The 19,889-nt window shown below is 44.0% G+C and overlaps 1 protein-coding gene across 3 annotated transcripts in view; it reads right to left on the reverse strand.

Moving 5' to 3' along the window:
* Window positions 1-1,499: 1,499 nt before the first annotated feature.
* Window positions 1,500-19,889, reverse strand: part of RSPH3 (radial spoke head 3) — a 110,530-nt gene continuing 92,140 nt past the window's right edge. Inside the window, exons 9-10 of one of the 3 annotated variants that reach the window (XM_073629142.1) lie at window positions 18,853-18,938; window positions 1,500-1,917 (exon numbers count right to left, since the gene is read on the reverse strand). In XM_073629142.1, the coding sequence (XP_073485243.1) occupies window positions 18,859-18,938 (80 nt within the window). In that variant the 3' untranslated portion in view covers window positions 1,500-1,917; window positions 18,853-18,858. Of the gene's footprint in view, window positions 1,918-18,830; window positions 18,939-19,889 lie in introns of all 3 variants that reach the window. The other 2 variants (XM_073629141.1, XM_073629140.1) reach the window with 2 other exon arrangements.

Genomic DNA, 19,889 nt, shown 5'->3' on the forward strand with positions numbered 1-19,889 from the left:
GATGAAGGGGATAGCATACAGGCTACATACTGAGATGAGAGCTGAGATGTACAGGGGGAGTGTGGTGAAAGGATTAAACTGCAGCAGATCAACCATACCACAATCAAATGATGCTTGCCTGTCTGAATCCACTACTAATGAATGATTCATTCATTCATTAATTCCACCTTCCTCCATTATGAGAGAAAGGAGAAGGTTCTGAAATGTAAACAGTTGTATTGTTTACATTTGGGAATGCTGCGATTGGCCATCACAAATTACAAGGCACAGAGGCACTCTGATTAACTATGCTCTCTGCTGTCCAATGACAGTGGGAGCACAGACATTGTGTGAGCTCAACAACAGTGAAGAGAAGGACATTTAAGAACATTCACTCAGAGTAATGCCCTGTACACACGGTCGGATTTTCCGACGGAAAATGTGTGATAGGACCTTGTTGTCGGAAATTCTGATCATGTGTGGGCTCCATCACACATTTTCCATCGGAATTTCCGACACACAAAGTTTGAGAGCTTGCTATAAAATTTTCCGACAACAAAATCCGTTGTCGGAAATTCCGATCGTGTGTACACAAATCTGACGCACAAAGTGCCAAGCATGCTCAGAATAAATTAAGAGACGAAAGCTATTGGCTACTGCCCTGTTTATAGTCCAGACGTATGTGTTTTACGTCACCGCGTTTAGAACGATTGGATTTTCCGACAACTTTGTGTGACCGTGTGTACGCAAGACAAGTTTGAGCCAACATCCGTCGGAAAAAATCCATGGATTTTGTTGTCGGAATGTCTGATCAATGTCCGACCATGTGTACGGGGCATTACAGCTCCCCCTAGCAGCCTTTTTACTTCCATGACTGGTAGGACAGTAGTTAAAGGAGCTGCAAAGGTAGAAGGTTTTTTATCTTAATGCAGTCTATGCATTAAGAAAAAAAAAAAAACTTTGTGTGTAGCAGCTCCCCCATATTACTTACTTGAGCCCCATCTCTCCCCAGCGATGTCCACAAGTGTCTTAGCCATCCGGGACTCTCCTCCTGATTGGCTGAGACACAGCCGCGTTGCCATTGGCTCCCATGGCTGTCAAAGTCAGTTAGCCAATCAGAAGAGAGAGAGGGCGGGGTTCGAGTCTCCGTGTCTGAATGGACACACAGAGCCGTGACTCGGCTCAGGTGCCCACATAGCAAGCTGCTTGCTGTAGGGGGCACTCGACGGGTGGGGGCGCAGCAGCACAGAAGAAGCACCCAAGAAGAGAAGGATCCAGACTGCCCTGTGCAAAACCAATTGAACAGAGAAGTCGAGTATAACATTTTTTTTAAACAAAAACAGAGACTGTACAATCACTTTAAACCAATCCTGTCACCAGGTAGGAGAATTTACATCTGAATCTGAAGGTAAAGCTATTCGTACTGTCTATGACAAACTAATTCTGCCTTCCAAACATAAGAAGAAATGAATGTGGCAACACAGGTAGTTCTTTTTTTTATTTGCTGACAAACGCTTTTATATTACTTTTTAAAACCTGTAGAACTGTGCTTGTTGCCCTCGGTAAGTAGATACTTCCTTTCAGCCTGTGAACAATGAAAAAATGCAAAGGAGACTCAAAAATGACCCCCTTTTCATAAACCAATAAAAAAAAAAAAAAAACACTTTCTTATCACTTAATTTCTTCAACTGAATGAAATAAGACATACCAGAAGCAATTTCAGACCCAAATGAACCTATCAATTGGTACCATATATTTCAAGAATATTAAATACATTAGGCAAACAAGTACAAGTCAATAATATAGTCACAGTTAAATAAAAAGTTATTTCCACTGAATTTTCATTGCCGAAGTGGACATTAATTCTTCCCAAACACTTGTTCAGTTTTATATTTGCTGTTTGTTGATGGAATATAATTGTGATGTCAACTGTTGCTCCTGTAAAAAAAAAAAAAAATCATAATTATCAGCCCTGGAAGTTATATACTTTACAATGTTATTCATACATACACTATGAATAAGCAAGCAGCTAACTTCTATTTTTCTGTCCTGGCTATGGTCCTAACACAGCATGTTTCATAGATCTTAGAAGCACAAGTGGCTTAGTCACTAATCCATACAAACCGATGTGCTCACGTTATTCTGTAGGAAGATCTGTAAGACCAACCAGTGTAGCATGGTAACTGCACATAACAGAACCTCAATTCTGAATGAACACCTTGTATGCATGCAATCAAACCCACAAATCCCATCAAAAAAGAACCAAAGGTTTTGGAGTTTTGCATGCTTTTGACTGTATGCATTCCAAGCATGTCAACACCGTTGACGTTTCATTAGAAACATGTACGTCTGTAGCTGATGTCTGTAGTTTGTAGCTGCACGTGTCAGTCACATAGCCTGATGGGCCTACCCGCCCTACATGTGGGGGTACCTTTTGTGCTAATCAATGCCCAGGACCAGGACAGGGACTGCAGTCATATGAACATTCTAACATTAGGGCAGTTCCCAGACTTAGAGATGAGCCCTCACTGTGTGCAGGAATTAAAGTAATACTGTATGTCCTCTAAGAAGTTTCTTGTCCCATGTCACTACTACACACTGCAATTTGGTAGATGTTGCATTAGGAGGGACGTGTTAAGCCTGCGCCCACTCCATCAGTCCAGCGTACCTCTGTTACCTCACTCCCAGTAACAGAATTGGGTCCCACCAAGCACATAGCGTGGATCTCATACGTGCTCATCAACGCCTTCCTTCCCATATCTTGTGACCAGGTAATGGATCTCCGTAATGCGTGTTCTGATATGGTTGCTACTGCATACCAACCACTAGGGAGGGAGCCAGACAATGACCCCCACACTACTGGAGGACCTGTCACCTTACCAGTTACCACGCTTAACAACTAGTTGCTTGGTGTCTCAAACTTGTGCTTGGTTACTCACAGAAGCTACACTCCTCCTTGTCTTGCCAAGTTAACCCTTCTGCAGTGGTGTTGCTTTATACCCTCTGTGCTTTACAGACCCTGGTTCTTTAGATACACCAGAACCTACATGCCTCCCTTTGAATAACTTCAGACCAGGCTCAGAATGGTTAATGTTACTTTACTGAACAAGTTGCAGCATAACAGTTTAATATGAATAATGTTTTTGTCCCTAATCTAACTACAGTTGTGTGGCTGCCCAGGCATACCTCCTTGAGGTGAGTCCATCTTGATGATATTCTCCATGACTTGGACGTCTTCTGAAAATCTCAATACCTTCAGAAGACTGCAAGGCGCAACAGCCCTGATACCATGAGCCATGAACATGAACACAACCAACCAAGAACCCTGGACCTTATCCTTTTCCCTTTTTATAACACAGGTGGGTGGCTGGGACCAAAAAGCTTGGGAACTGAACTCATCACTTAACCCTTTCCCCCGGCCTGGGCCAGCCGCTGACTCACTAAGGCCATATTTCAATCTGCTTACAGACCCCGGGAGGTTGATTTACTAAAGGCAAATATACTGCGCACTGTGCATCATTCAATCATTTGTAAGCAAAAATGCTGCTTTTTTATTTTCCTTGCATGCGATTGACTATTCTTTGCAAAGTGAAGCTTTGCCTCATTTGCTAAGCTCTGGAGCAAGTCCACTTGTAGTGCCCAGTATATTTGCCTTTAGTAAATCAACCCCCATGATTAAAAATTAAACTGAGCATTAATAATGCTCAACACTGTGCAAAAGATGAACTGAATTCATTAAGGGTCAGCAATGTAAAATTCACATGCTATGCTGAGGGATAATTACAAAGTGGTAACAGATGTAAGTTTTTAATTTATTTTAAGGGATACAGAGTTTTTAATGAAAGGTAAGCACTTGTATCTGAGCCCTTGTCAACATTACTAATGTAGTGTTACTGCAGCTTTGGCAATGGAGTTTCTTTTTTTTTAGTATGTGCTTCTTTTTAAATACTAGCAGGACACACGCTGGGGGTCTCCCCATAGTTTGTTTTCCAGCTATTGGGAGGCGCTGGTCTCCCCATAGCTAGAACACCAATGAACAAGTAGCCATCATCATACTGATATCAGCATGTATGTTCTCATGGGATGCTCTGAGGTCCCCAAAACACAGGCACCCCTTTGGTGTTAATGGGCACTGCAGCATCTCCCAGGCCCGAAGAAAGTTCTGGCATTGAGTGTAGCCCCTCCCCCCTTTCGCCATGAACTAGAAGGGATGGGGACTGTTAGATGTAGCAGATTTAAATATACTAGTGTAGCTGCCCTGTCCTTAACAGGAGCTGCTAGTCAAATTTAGTTCTGCTGTGTGGTAGACAGCCTAACTAATTTATAATCTACTTATTCATTAGCTTTTTCCCCCTAAATTCAGTGGAGTTGTGGTTTCTGCCTTTGGGCAGTAGATGTCACTGGTACCTCAGGTATTTGCATAAGAAACTGCAGTAAAACAGATTTATGAATATTCATACTTCTCTTAGCCAACCGTAGTAGGTATGTGGCCACTGATGCATGTTGGGGGAGAGTATAAATATTTGTGGGGGGGCAAGTGAACTCTCACTTCCACCCAGGCTCTGGGTCTGGTGTGGGTATATGAGGTGCAGCCAAGTGATTAGGCCTAAGGCCTTAGGCCTGTACATGTGCTTGGAGAAGAAGAAAACTGCCTGTCCAGTGTGTTCTGGTGCTTGAAGCTCTGTGGTCTCGGAGCCTGGCTGAGGACAGGAGAAGAACATGATATTTGAGATGAAGTACCAGAGGTCACTCTGCCACATGAGGACCCCGGAGAGGAACTTGTGGAGAACCTGGGAAAGCATTAAGATGGGATCTCTGAGACTACTGCTGCTGCCACCAGAAAGATGTTCTTTCGGCCCCCTGACTCTGAATAAGACGAAATGCTAATCATGCATACTGCCAGAACTTATTAAAGTAGAACTAAGGGCAAAACATTATTCATTTTGAATAAAACCTTCTGTGTCCCATTGGGGAGATTTCCCTTTACTTCCTGTTCCACAGCCAAAACAGGAATTAAAAGGAAATCCCTATAAAGTGAAAAAACTTCTGGTTGTCACCAATGTCCCCATTAGCAGATTTATAACTATTCTGGGATAACCCAAAAATCGGGGTTTTCTTCCACTTCCGATCTTAACAATAAATATGACAGAGAGGGTGAATCTCCCTAACTGGGATGCTGACAACTACAAATTTCATTAATTAGGTCATACATACCGTATATATTCGAGTATAAGTCGTTCCGAGTATAAGTCGAGGCCCTAATTTACCACATAAAAAATGGGAAAAACTTATTGACCCGAGTATAAGACGAGGGTGAGAAATGCACAGCTACTGTAAGTGGAAAAGAGGGTCAACAATGCCCATTTGCAGCATCACTGTGCCCATTTGCATGCCTCACTGTGCCCATTTGCAGCCATAGGTCCCCTGAACTTCAAACTCAGTAGTTAGGGGTTCCTAGATGCCCCCTAGCTGCAGCCAAAATTTGGGGTCTCTGAACCCAAAGGGTCCCGAAATGACATTGCTGCAGATGGACACAGTTGACCAAATTTGGGGCCCCGTATCTCGGGGCCACTTAGTGCCAAGAACCCCAAATTTGGTGTGCAAACCCAGTGGAACTAGCACCATAAAATTTCCAAAGCTGGGGTTTCTAGCACCAAGTGGCCCCAAGATACAGGGCCCCAAAAATCAGTTCAGAAAATGTCAAGCACTTTTCTGCAGCAGACAATGACATTTTCTGAACCGGATTTTGGGCCCCGTATCTCAGGGCCACTTGGTACTAGGAACCCCAGCTTTGGATATGTTATGGTACCGGTTCCAATGGGTTTGTACGCCAAATTTAGGGTTCCTAGCACCAAGGGGCCCTGAGATACGGTGCCCCAAAGTCGGTTCAGAAAATGAAATTTTTTGCTGCAGAAAACTGCTTGACTCGAGTATAAGTCGAGGGGGGCATTTTCAGCACAAAAAAATGTGCTGAAAAATTTGACTTATACTCGAGTATATACGGTAATTTTTCTTTTTGAGGAAAAGTGGATTTTGAGACCATTGTTTAACATCTTATCTATGTACATCAGAAAACACAGCCCTAAAGATGCGGTATACAGTGAAACATGCAGACAAGGGTTTCTTGAAAAAATAATTTATATCACTGATGTATTACAGGATCTTTTATGGAAATTTAACTGTACACCATATGTGAATGGTACTACATATTGCATCTCTATAAACAGACCATGTTTGGTCTTTTGCTTTATTTAATATATTTATGCATTTTGTATTTTATATACAGTGTATATATTTTGTGTCTGTATTAAAGTTACCGAGTCTTGCCACATATAGAGTCCTTGTTGGTCTATGTGCATTTTGTTAGTGAGAACTTATCTATGAGACATAAATTGCTCTTTGTTGAAGGAACCCCTAGAAACCTATGGAGCAGCCATTCTCAACTAGGGTTACATCATGGAACCCTAAGGTTCCTCCAGACATTGTCACAGCAGTTCCTAAAGCTAAGGCTTCCCATTTTATGGTGCCTGCATAGTTCTGGGTCTAACTCCCGTTGGCAGGGCCAGCTGCAAGACACCAATAATCATTTTAGTTGTGTGTAAGGGGTGCATTTTGACCACCACTGTACAGGGACATTCTTCCCAATGGCTACATGTTAGGAGGCATTTTCCCCATCAACTCCTAATGCATTGGTTTTGGCAAGATCTGAAAATGATTTTAGGGGTTCCTCTGCGGTAAAAAGTTTGAGCAGTACTTCTGCTTTGCACACAGAAGTTTTGTTGTCCTATGCTATACCTACTTCTGACTGCATACGCTATACTTGGAATTTGTTTTTTCTTTTAATAAATCATTTCTCAAAATAAAAAGGTTGAGAAGTATGGTCTGTAGGAACAACAGGGTTCCACACAATCGTGGTAGAGAAATGCTGTTCTAGATGGCCAAGTTCAAAAGTTATTTGAACATGTGCAAGCATCCTCCATGTTTGTTTAGTCCGTCACACACAGCTTTAAGATGTTGTATTTTAATGTCAGTCACTATGTTCCTGAACATTTCTTAACCTCCCTGGCGGTATGATTATTTCAGATTTTAGGTGCTGAAAGCGTTACAATTATTTTGCATAGAAATTTGGCGTTTTATATTGTAGGCCTGTAATTCTTAACAATAACACACTTTTATATCTGTCCGCCAAGAGTCTAGTAGATATCCCGGGTATGATGAAGTTTGAAACACAAAATCATAAATTATAATATAATAAATAAATAATTAAAAAAATAATAATATAATAATAAAATAAATACATTTCCCCACGATTCACTATCGCTCAATTCTGCAAGTGTTCTAATTTATTATCGCTGTTTTCTAGCTGGTCTAAAGCCACTTTTGACGTAAAGGGACACTTTTTGGTTTCTATGGACAATCTCAAGTTTCCAGGCATTATATAATATAAAACTGCATGCAGGGCATGGGCCAAAGCACTGGGGACAAAAGAGAAGTGAAATGATTTCATACAGTTCTGTAATCTGTAAGATTACAGTACTGTATGTGTTATGATTTTTACTTTTTTTTTAATTTGCCGCCAGGCTCCGCCCCTGTGCGTCGCGACGCTCGCAGGGAATGGAGCCTGGCACAGAGGGGCTTCAGGCAGAGAACAGAGCCCGCAGACAGTGCGGGGGGACATCGCAGGATCCTGGGGACAAGGTAAGTATACCGCACCAGGATCCTGAGATGTAATCCAGAGTGTGGCTCGGGGTTACCACTAATGGTGCTGAAATTTAACCCCGAGCCACACTCGTGAATACCGTCAGGGAGGTTAAACACATTGGGGTTGACTTACTGACTTACTAAAGGCAAAAAGACTGCACTTTTTGAGTGCAACTGCACTTGCAAAGTGCACAGTCTATTTGCCTTTAGCAAATCGACCTCATTATTCACACTAAAGTATTATTTAATGCAGAACTTTATGATTTAACCACCCCCAAGCCAGCTGGGTTCACAAGAAATGGGCAGAATGTTGCCAGTGTTGTTGTGCCTAAAGAGGCTTCTTTAAATCTAGTAGCAACAGAGTTGTGTATTAACCTTGGTCCTTTTTATTTGCACTAATTGTTACATTTTCAGGACAAGCTTTCAAGGTATACCCCCCTTTTTAGGATACGTTCACACTGGGGCAGGAGGGGGCATTAGCAGTAAAGTGCCGCTAATTTTAGCAGCGCTTTAACGCTGTAATAGCGGAGCTTTTTGGCCAATAGCGGCCAAATAAAGGGTTAATAGCACCTGCAAATCGCTTTGCAGGCGCTTTGCAGGCGCTTTGGCAGCGGTGCCCATTGATTCAAATGGCAGGGGCGGTGGAGGAGCGGTGTATTCACCGCTCCCGCACCGCCCGAAAGATGCTGCTTGCAGGACTTTTTCTAACATCCTGCAAGCGCACCATGCTCTCACACTGGGGCTGCAGGGGAGGCATTTTTCAGGCGCTTTACAGGCACTATTTTTAGCACAAAGTGCCTGAAAAACGCCCCAGTGTGAAAGGGGTTTTAAAGTCAAAGAAATACTTAACCTTAGAAGAAGGGACTATACACCAAAATCTTGCTCTAAATATGTAACTGTTTGCGCAAATAAAAAAGTAAATCAAAAAGGTGTCCAAAACTGGACCTAATATTGGTAATGAAGTGGGTTAGAAAGAAATGTCAGCAAATGACTTTCACTGATTAAGTGATGGGAAACAATAGAGAGGTAGACTTGAAGTGATACTAAACACACTGTTTAATTTACATTGTCCCTTCTATTTCTGTATGTGGTTGATGGCACTGTAATTATTTTAATAAAATAAAAAAAACAAAACAAAACAAAAAAAAACACATCTACTAGGTACCTTTTTACTAATCGATATACAGCTGTCACATGACTCAGATCTCTCCCAGCCTGTCTGCGGGAAACATAAGCAGGAGGAGCTTCTAGTCCTCTGCTGATGGTCACATGTTCAAAAGAAAAACTCTTTGGGATACAGAGTAAAAATAAATAAATAATACCAATAAACTGTTTAAATTCGCATACAAATATATGTTTGAAATCAAATCTTTATTATTTTTTGGAAAAAGCATGGTGTAGGCGGATTTCTGCCAGTCACAGGCTGTGTCACGCCCCTCCAGCCTGTGTCTTAGAATTATAGGGAGGTGAAGTCACCATTATTCTATGTATCTATGTAATATCCCGCCCCCACTGTGTTTAGCTGGTTAGTGGGGATGGAGGAGGAGGGAGGGAGTGGGCTGTCATTTACCACTGTGTATACGCCTACATGTGTAACTTTATAGTCACATGGGCTGCTCAGACCTGATAGGGAGGAAATGCTCAGCATAGAAACTCACTAAAAACTCACTAAAAACTGAGCACTAAAAACTGAGCACAGCAAAATCCCTAGCTGAATTAGGGACATGAACAGAAGGTGAAGATAGATTTTTTTTTTGCAGACTACAGAAAACAAATCCCATGGTTGCTGCTACAGGAAATGATGCAATCAGAAAGCATTTTTTTCAAAATTTAAATAGGCCGGTGAAACTTCAAAACCGCCTTAGATGAGGAAGGGTTCTCTCTAAATGCAGCAAAAACCTGGCTAAAGATTGGAAAGAACTCTGATCGTCTTCTCTTTGGGTTGAAAACACAAGTATGAATTGGAACACTATTAACTGAGCAAGTTGGAGGTCAGCACCTGCACACCATTTAGAGCCCAGGAGTGGCTCCCAAGCGTGATTTGACATAGTTTGGTTACTGTGTCACACGCTCTGAGGTGAGCGCATATGCTTTTGGGGGTCACCGGAGAGCACTGGAGCATGATATTTTTTACACTTCTTGGATGAGCATGATGGATATCACTGTTGATGGACACTGTATTTGTGCACTTTGCATTCATCATTTATGAACTTTTATTAATCACTTTATGGAAAGAGTGAGCACTCTTTTAAACCTGAGTTTGCACTTGGATTGCTAACATTTTATATGCACGTTGCACTTTGTTTATTTTATCACTAATTAATTTATCACAGATTGATATTTATGAAATATTGTTTTAGATATATTGGGATATATTTTTTATTTTTTCCATACACTGATTTTTACTTTTACTATTATAATTTCTCTAGCGCAAACGCATTTATTTCATTTTATGAACAGTATGTAATATAGCATTTATTGATCATTTTTTATGATGTGGGTTTAGTGACACTTTAAATGTAATGAACAATGATTATTTGAGGTTATGTTAAAGTAGTTGCCATCACACTATTATAAAACAGAAAATAAAGTATTATTTTTAAAAATCTATACTTTTGTTGTGAGTAGGGATGAGCCGAACACCCCCCGGTTCGGTTCGCACCAGAACCTGCGAACGGACCGAAAGTTCGCACGAACGTTAGAACCCCATTGATGTCTATGGGACTCGAACGTTCGAAATCAAAAGTGCTCATTTTAAAAACTAATTTGCATGGTATTGTCCTAAAAAGGGTTTGGGGACCCGGGTCCTACCCCAGGGGACATGTATCAATGCAAAAAAACTTTTAAAAACGGCCGTTTTTTCGGGAGCAGTGATTTTAATGATGCTTAAAGTAAAAAAAAAAAAAAGTTAAATATTCCTTTAAATATCGTACCTGAGGGGTGTCTATAGTATGCCTGTAAAGTGACGCGTGTTTCCCGTGTTTAGAACAGTCCCTGCACCAAATGTCATTTTTAAAGGAAAAAATCTCATTTAAAACTGCTTGCGGGTTTAATGTAATGTCGGGTCCTGGCAATATGGATGAAAATCAGTGAGACAAACGGCATGGGTACCCCCCAGTCCATTACCAGGCCCTTTGGGTCTTGTATGGATATTAAGGGGAACCCCACACCCAAATTAAAATAAGGAAAGGTGTGGGGCCACCAGGCCCTATATACTCTGAACAGCAGTATACAGGCGGTGCAAACAAGACAGGGACTGTAGGTTTGTTGTTAAGTAGAATCTCTTTGTAATTTTGAACGGGTACATTTTTAACGTGTTTAGCTCCAGCCAAAAAAATCTTTTTTAAGCTTTTTGGAAAACATAGGGAAGGGTTATCACCCCTGTGACATTTGTTTTGCTGTCTTTCCTCCTCTTCAGAAGATTTCACCTCACTTTTTGTCCCAATGGATTGGAAAGCATCAGTGGAAAGGAGAAATGTTTTTCCCATATTAACTCTTACAGGAGAGAATTTCCCTTCCTAGGGGTAGATTTCATCTCACTTCCTGTTGTCTCCTTCCGTTTGCAAGTAGGAGTCGTTTGTAAGTTAGTTGTTTGAAAGTAGGGTCCTGCCCTATATACTCAGCAGAAATTTGGGCCTTAGGTGTTGCTGTGGCCACAACACTGTAAGCCCTCACAGGGCCCTGCTGTGAAATATTAGATCAAGAATTGTAATTACATGCCCCTGTTGAACAGGAGCTGAAAAATTAGGCCTTAGGCACTGGTGCTGGTGCCACAACACTGCAACCCCTCACAGACACTTTAGTTGGAACGCAGGAACGAGCTCTGCTGCAAAGTATTGCATAAAAAATTGTAATTACACGCCCCTGTTAAACAGGGGCAGAAAAAATGGGCCTTAGGCACTGGTGCTGGTACCACAACACTGCAACCCCTCACAGACACTCTAGTTGGAACGAAGGAACGAGCCCTGCTGCAAAGTATTGCATCAAAAATTGTAATTACACGCCCCTGTTAAACAGGGGCAGAAAAAATGGGCCTTAGGCACTGATGCTGGTGCCACAACACTGCAACCCCTCACAGACACTCTAGTTGGAACGCAGGAACGAGCCCTGCTGCAAAGTATTACATCAAAAATTGTAATTACACGCCCCTGTTAAACAGGGGCTGAAAAATTGTGCCTTAGGCACTGGTGGTGGCGCCCAGAACCAAAAATGTTCTTACAAGCTATCAGCGTGATGATTGAGGAGGAAGAGGATAATTACTCAGGGATAGTCACTCAGCATCAGCATAGGCAGTCTTTGAAGGGATCTGAGATTTCAAAAAAAATTATTCGGTTACATCAGCATCAGGTGCTTGGTAGCTGGTGGTGATCCAAGACTGATTCATTTTTATGAAGGTCAGTCGATCGACCGAGTCAGTGGACAGACGCACCCTGTGATCGGTTACCACGCCTCCAGCAGCACTGAATGTGCGTTCCGAAAGAACGCTGGATGCAGGACAGGCCAGTAGCTCAATTGCATACTGTGCAAGCTCTGGCCAGTGATCCATCCTCAAGACCCAGTAACCCAGAGGATTTTCGGTGGGAAAGGTGTCCAAGTCTGATCTTGCCCCTAGGTATTCCTGCACCATGTAAAACAGACGCTCGCGATGGTTGCTGGAACCGATCATACCTTGGGGCTGCGGACCAAAAAATTGTCTGATCGCATCGGTCAGACGGCCACCTTCTCCACCGCTCCTTCTTTGACTGACCGAAGCCTCAGCAACACGTTGTCCAGAAACAGGAGTTTGTAACCTCCCAGTCTCTGGAAACGCGTTGCACAGACCTTTCTGCAAGGCCTCCCGAAGATGTTTCATCCTCTGCTCCCTCTGCAATGGCAAGATAAGGTCCGCAACCTTACCCTTGTAACGTGGATCAAGGAGGGTTGCCAGCCAGTATTGGTCCTTCTCCTTGATACTACGAATACGAGGATCCTTACGCAGGCTTTGCAGGATCAGGGAGGCCATGCAGCGTAGGTTTGCTGAGGCATTCGGTCCGGAGTCCTCTGGGTCACTAAGGACAACATGGTCCGCAGCCACCTCCTCCCAGCCACGTACAAGTCCATGTGTTTCTTGGGACTGATCCCTTAAAGACTGCTGCTGATGCTGAGTGCCAGGCTCCACCTCCATACTGACACAATCTTCCTCCTCCTCCTCCTCCTCCTCGTCCTCTTCCTGTGTGATCGGCGGGCACGCAGGAACACTGTCTGGATAAAGGGGGCCTTGAGAGCTAAGGAAGTCCTCCTCTTCCTGCCTCTGTTCTGCCTCAAGTGCCCTGTCCATTATTCCACGCAGCGTGTGCTCCAACAGGTGGACAAGGGGGACAGTGTCACTGATGCATGCACTGTCACTGCTCACCATCCTCGTGGCCTCCTCAAATGGTGACAGGACAGTGCATGCATCCCTGATCATGGCCCACTGGCGTGGGGAAAAAAAACCAAGCTCCCCTGACCCTGTCCTGGTGCCATAGTCGCACAGGTACTCATTGATGGCCCTCTGCTGCGTGTGCAGCCGCTGCAGCATGGCCAACGTTGAGTTCCACCTGGTGGGCATGTCACAGATTAGGCGGTTCTTGGGCAGGTTAAACTCCTTTTGGAGGTCCGTCAGCCGAGCACTGGCATTATATGACCGGCGGAAATGCACACAGACTTTCCTGGCCTGCCTCAGGACATCCTGTAAGCCCGGGTACCTGCCCAAGAACCGCTGCACCACCAAGTTAAGGACGTGAGCCAAACAGGGCACATGGGTCATTTGTCCCTGTCGGAGGGCAGAGAGGAGGTTGGTGCCATTGTCGCAAACCACCATTCCTGCCTTAAGTTGGCGTGGCGTCAACCACCTCTGAACCTGCCCCTGCAGAGCTGACAGAACCTCTGCCCCAGTGTGGCTCCTGTCCCCCAAGCACACCAGCTCAAGCACCGCATGGCATCTTTTGGCCTGCGTACTTGCGTAGCCCCTTGAACGACTACGGAGCACCGCTGGTTCCGAGGAAGAGACCATGGAGGAAGAAGAAGAGGAGGGGGTGGAGGAGAGAGGTGTGTCACAATCATTAGCATTTTGGAGGCGTGGTGGCGGAACAACCTCCAACACTACTGCACCTTGTCCTGCATCCTTCCCAGCTGCCAGCAGAGTCACCCAATGCGTTGTGAAACTTAGGTAACGTCCCTGTCCATGCCTGCTGGACCATGAGTCAGCGGTAATATGCACCTTACCGCTGACCGCCCTGTCCAGCGAGGCATGGACATTGCCTTCCACATGCTGGTAGAGAGCCGGAATCGCCTTCCGTGAGAAAAAGTGGCGTTTGGGTACCTGCCACCGAGGAACCGCACATTCCACAAACTCACGGAAGGGGGCAGAGTCTACCAACTGAAAAGGCAGCAGTTGAAGTGCTAGCAATTTTGCCAAGCTAGCATTCAACCGCTGGGCATGTGGATGGCTGGGAGCAAACTTCTTTCGGCGGTGCAGCAGCTGGGGCAGGGAAATTTGCCTGGTACAATCTGACGTCGGTGTACCAAAATCAGATTGCCCACAAGTACTTGGCTGTGACACACCTAATTCTACACCTTCATTCCTCTCAGTGCAGGTCTCAGAGAGGACTGAAGGTCTAGTGGGGTTGGAAATCTCAGCTGATGAGGAGCAAGGAGAGGTCCTCTTTGTTCTTTGGTGTGGGTCTTTTAGATACGCTTGCCAACGAACTGCATGGCAGGTCAACATATGTCTGGTCAAGCATGTGGTACCCAAGCGGGAGATGTTTTGGCCACGCGAGATACGCTTGAGACATATGTTGCAAATAGCAGCGGTGCGATCTGATGCACTCGTCTCAAAAAAGGCCCACACCAAAGAACTTTTTGAATAACGCGCAGAGACTGCAGCGCCCTGCACATGTGGAGCTTTGGGGTGTGATGCAGTCAATGTGCTGCCCTTAGGCTGGCCCCTGGAGGGCATCCTGCCTCGTTGGTGATGTGCCGCCTCCTCCTCCTCCTCCTCTCTCCTATCAGGCACCCACGTTGAGTCAGTGACCTCATCATCCCCTCCCTCCTCATCACTGGAGCAAACCTGGCAGTATGCTGCAGCAGGGGGAGCATGACTGCCAGATTGCTGTCCTTCTTGGGCACCCCCTCTGTCCGTGCTCATGTTACTGCCTTCATCGAGCTCAGTATCATCATCAGAGCCTTCCAAACGCTGGGCATCCTCCTGGAGCATGTACCCAACACTGTGGTCAAACAGTTCGAGGGACTCCTCAGGAGGACATGGTGGGGCTAGGGAAGGAGTCACTGATGACATTGAGCCGAGGGAAGAGGCCGCTGCTTTGCCAGACAAAGTACCCTGGGCATGGGTGAGAGAGGATGAGGAGGATGAGGACGGCTTGGTCATCCACTCGACCAAGTCTTCCGCATGTTGCGGCTCAACATGGCCAGCTGCCGAAAAAAAGGCCAAGCGTGTCCCATGGCCACGTGCTGATGAGGATGCACCGTCTCCACGACCAGCACTAGACACAGAGCCTGCTTGCCCTCTCTTATTGGCTTGTGACTGTCTGCCTCTCCTTCTTGGCCTTCCAGACATACTAATGGCCTGTAGCTTCACTAAGCTGGGATATATATATATATATATATATATATATATGTACTGATACTGCAGCTAGCAAAATCAATCACTAACTTGTAGGTTTAGCTGAACACTGTGAGCAGAACGCACCCCACTAACTTGTAGGTTTAGCAGAACACTGTGAGCAGGACGCACTGCACTAACTGTAAATAGTCTAGCTGCCTGACTGTGGTACTAATAGGATCAAAAGAACACCAGCAATTTTCTTCAGGTAGCTGTATTTACTGTAACAAGACAAGCCTTCCTGTCAGTAAGAAGATAACAGAAACGGATCTAGCTGAACACTGTGAGCAGGACGCACCCCACTAGCTTGTAGGTTTAGCTGAACACTGTGAGGTGGACGCACCCCACTAACTTGTAGGTTTAGCTGAACACTGTGAGCAGGACGCACCCCACTAACTTGTAGGTTTAGCAGAACACTGTGAGCAGGACGCACTGCACTAACTGTAAATAGTCTAGCTGCCTGACTGTGGTACTAATAGGATCAAAAGAACACAAGCAATTTTCTTCAGGTAGCTGTATTTACTGTAACAAGACAAGCCTGCCTGTCAGTAAGAAGATAACAGAAACGGATCTAGCTGAACACTGTGAGCAGGGCGCACCCCACTAGCTTGTAGGTTTAGCTGAACACTGTGAGGTGGACGCACCCCACTAACTTGTAGGTTTAGCTGAACACTGTGAGCAGGACGCACCCCACTAACTTGTAGGTTTAGCAGAACACTGTGAGCAGGACGCACTGCACTAACTGTAAATAGTCTAGCTGCCTGACTGTGGTACTAATAGGATCAAAAGAACACAAGCAATTTTCTTCAGGTAGCTGTATTTACTGTAACAAGACAAGCCTGCCTGTCAGTAAGAAGATAACAGAAACGGATCTAGCTGAACACTGTGAGCAGGACGTACCCCACTAGCTTGTAGGTTTAGCTAAACACTGTGAGGTGGACGCACCCCACTAACTTGTAGGTTTAGCTGAACACTGTGAGCAGGACGCACCCCACTAACTTGTAGGTTTAGCAGAACACTGTGAGCAGGACGCACTGCACTAACTGTAAATAGTCTAGCTGCCTGACTGTGGTACTAATAGGATCAAAAGAACACCAGCAATTTTCTTCAGGTAGCTGTATTTACTGTAACAAGACAAGCCTGCCTGTCAGTAAGAAGATAACAGAAACGGATCTAGCTGAACACTGTGAGCAGGACGCACCCCACTAGCTTGTAGGTTTAGCAGAACACTGTGAGCAGGACGCTCTGCACTAAATGTAAATAGTCTAGCTGCCTGACTGTGGTACTAATAGGATCAAAAGAACACCAGTAATTTTCTTCAGGTAGCTGTATTTACTGTAACAAGACAAGCCTGCCTGTCAGTAAGAAGATAACAGAAAAGGATCTAGCTGAACACTGTGAGCAGGACGCACCCCACTAGCTTGTAGGTTTAGCTGAACACTGTGAGGTGGACGCACTGCACTAAATGTAAATAGTCTAGCTGCCTGACTGTGGTACTAATAGGATCAAAAGAACACCAGTAATTTTCTTCAGGTAGCTGTATTTACTGTAACAAGACAAGCCTGCCTGTCAGTAAGAAGATAACAGAAACGGATCTAGCTGAACACTGTGAGCAGGACGCACCCCACTAGCTTGTAGGTTTAGCTGAACACTGTGAGGTGGACGCACTGCACTAAATGTAAATAGTCTAGCTGCCTGACTGTGGTACTAATAGGATCAAAAGAACACCAGTAATTTTCTTCAAAATACTGTAACAAGACAAGCCTGCCTGTCAGTAATAAGATAACAGGAACGGATCTAGCTGAACACTGTGAGCAGGACGCACTGCACTAAATGTAAATAGTCTAGAAGATAACAGGAACGGATCTAGCTAAACTGAATACAGTGTATATATATATATATGCAACACCTGGGATGCATATATATAGACAATACACTTTAAGTGCAGCTAACTGACTGACTGTCCTGCCTAATCTAGCTAACTCAAATCAAATGTCACTGTCTGTCTCTCTCTCTCTCTCTCTCAATGAACGCCGGAACACACACTACACAGGGCCGCCGTGCAGGCGGCCTTATATAGTGTGGGGCGTGTACTAAATCCCCTGAGCCATAATTGGCCAAAGCCTCCTTGGCTTTGGCCAATTACGGCTCTCTGTTAATGCGGCGCTGTGATTGGCCAAGCATGCGGGTCATAGTGCATGCTTGGCCAATCATCAGCCAGCAATGCACTGCGATGCCGCAGTGAATTATGGGCCGTGACGCGCCACACGAATTTGGCGCGAACGGTCCATAAAGTTCGGAATTCGGCGAACGACCGAACAGCCAATGTTCGAGTCGAACATGGGTTCGACTCGAACACGAAGCTCATCCCTAGTTGTGAGTTAATGCAGCTTCTGTGTTATCAGACCTAAGTGTGTAATACACTACTCAATGTTCCTCTTTTTAAATGTATGCTTTGCATTTGATGAAGTATATTTGAACTTTTGACTTATGGTGTTGCATGAGCAACATTGGCAATAGTTCAAGTAATTTTAGCAGATCATATATTCTTGTTGTATTAATTCACAATAGTGTAAAGAACCACATTAATTCACGTTAACGTGGTAGCAAAGTTTGCGTGTTTAAAATCCGCTGACAGGCAGGGTTTCTATAACAGAAGAGACCGCAAAGGTCTCTTCTGTCATAACTGTCCCCCTGTCTGTCAGCTGGTAATGTGATCTGAGAAGCACATGCGCAACTCCGATCACATTTACAGACCTCTGTTTGCAGCGCTCCTGTGCGTATGCGCGGGACTGATGTCACCGCAGCCCGACCACTCAAGCAGCCGGAGATAGGAAACCCAGAAGAAATCACTGGGGAAGATGAAAGCACTGGGGGAACCGGGATGGTTCTCCACTGGAGGGTTCCGTTTGAAGGCAAGTCTGTCATAAAGTGCTAGTATGCGGTGCATACTAGTACATTATGACTTAAACCTGCAGGGGGACCAGCTTATTTTTTAGGACTAGACTTTACTACTGCTTTAAGGACAGAACTGGACAGTAGTTAACCATTTGTAGTTTGAGGATTTGTGTGAGATACTTATATTTCATTTTAACTATATTTTACACTGAATGTAGGTATCATGTGTCTGAGTAGAAACGCTTATGAATGCCTTTTCCAGACTTCTGCATGGGAAAAATATGGGAACACTATCATCTATTATACATATCACATATACACTACTCTACATACATTATTGTCTAACACAAAATCAATTGGATTAAAACATATACCCTACACATAACCCTACATGATATCCTCACTGACTGCAAATGATAAATTAATCAATACATGAATGTTTCTCTGTCCTGGCACTTAGGAGTCCTTAAACAGCAGTTTGGACATACAGACATACAACAGCTTTAGAAAAAAAGCACAGTGGTGTCCTGAATTCAGCAAAGTACTAATAAAATGAAAAAGAGAAAATGGGGGGGAAAAAAAACATCACACACCCCTATCTTATAGTTTTTACCTTCTCTTATGCTCTCTTTTACCTTCTCTTATGCGGGTTTTGTAGATTCGTGTAACTCCAATCTTTTGAAATCATCATTTCTCTTTCCTAGGACGTCTCTTATTAACACTGGAAAAAAATGAAAACTATCAGTGCATTGCTCTTACGTTCTCTCATTATGAGGCAACTGTAGATGTTGCTAACAAATGCAGTAAAACATTATTTATTTATTGCAGAAATTTTGCAGTTATTTGTCCTATAAAACTGCGTGTACATTCGTTCTAGGGGTCAAAATCAAAATTTATTAGGCTATTTTCTCTCTAGGTCAATTGTTTTTCATTCCCATAGAATACAATACTGGCATTTACTGCAGTGATGTTCCACTTCCACAGGAATCAGCCAGTTAAAGAATATGCATACTTATATTGGTCCACAACGGACCAATGTTACAATGCAAAAATATGCATTCCTGGAATTCAGCTTTAAAGGTATGGTTGAAGTCTTGTGGGCTAAGTCACAATTTGCTTTCCTAGTGAATCAAGCCATATAAACTTCCTAACAAAGTCCCTGGCTTTTTCTCTACCTAGTTGCTTTCTGCTAAAGAAATATATTTTCAACTTCCCTTTTGGATTTTCACAATATAAAATATTAAATAATAAGCCTAAAAGCCAACAGGGAGAGAGTGACCACAATAGGTTTGCAGACCTGGAAACTTCCCTGGAGGGATCTTAACATGGGAGTACATTGCTACTTATCTTTACTAGTTTTCCTACTGTCATGAGGTGGTACACATGCTCCTGTCACAAAGTATTTTCTATAGTAATTATGTATGTAGGAACATACTGTATACTAATGAGGAGGAACTGAAGGTGGAGGCATTGGCTACAATATTGTGAAGTGTTGCGTGGGTCCCTAGGTTCTTGGATTCTTTGTGGAAGAGAACTTTTGTAACCTATGGTTTGAAGATTATTCCTCTCCCAGGCACAACTTTGAGCAAATGATCACACAGGATGTCCATCAAATCCATCTCCCTGGGTCCCATGCTGCCCTGTTTACTCCAGGCTTGCTATGAAAGTTGGC

This window comes from Aquarana catesbeiana, linkage group LG04, assembly GCF_042186555.1.
Source record: "Aquarana catesbeiana isolate 2022-GZ linkage group LG04, ASM4218655v1, whole genome shotgun sequence".
NCBI classification, from domain to species: domain Eukaryota; kingdom Metazoa; phylum Chordata; class Amphibia; order Anura; family Ranidae; genus Aquarana; species Aquarana catesbeiana.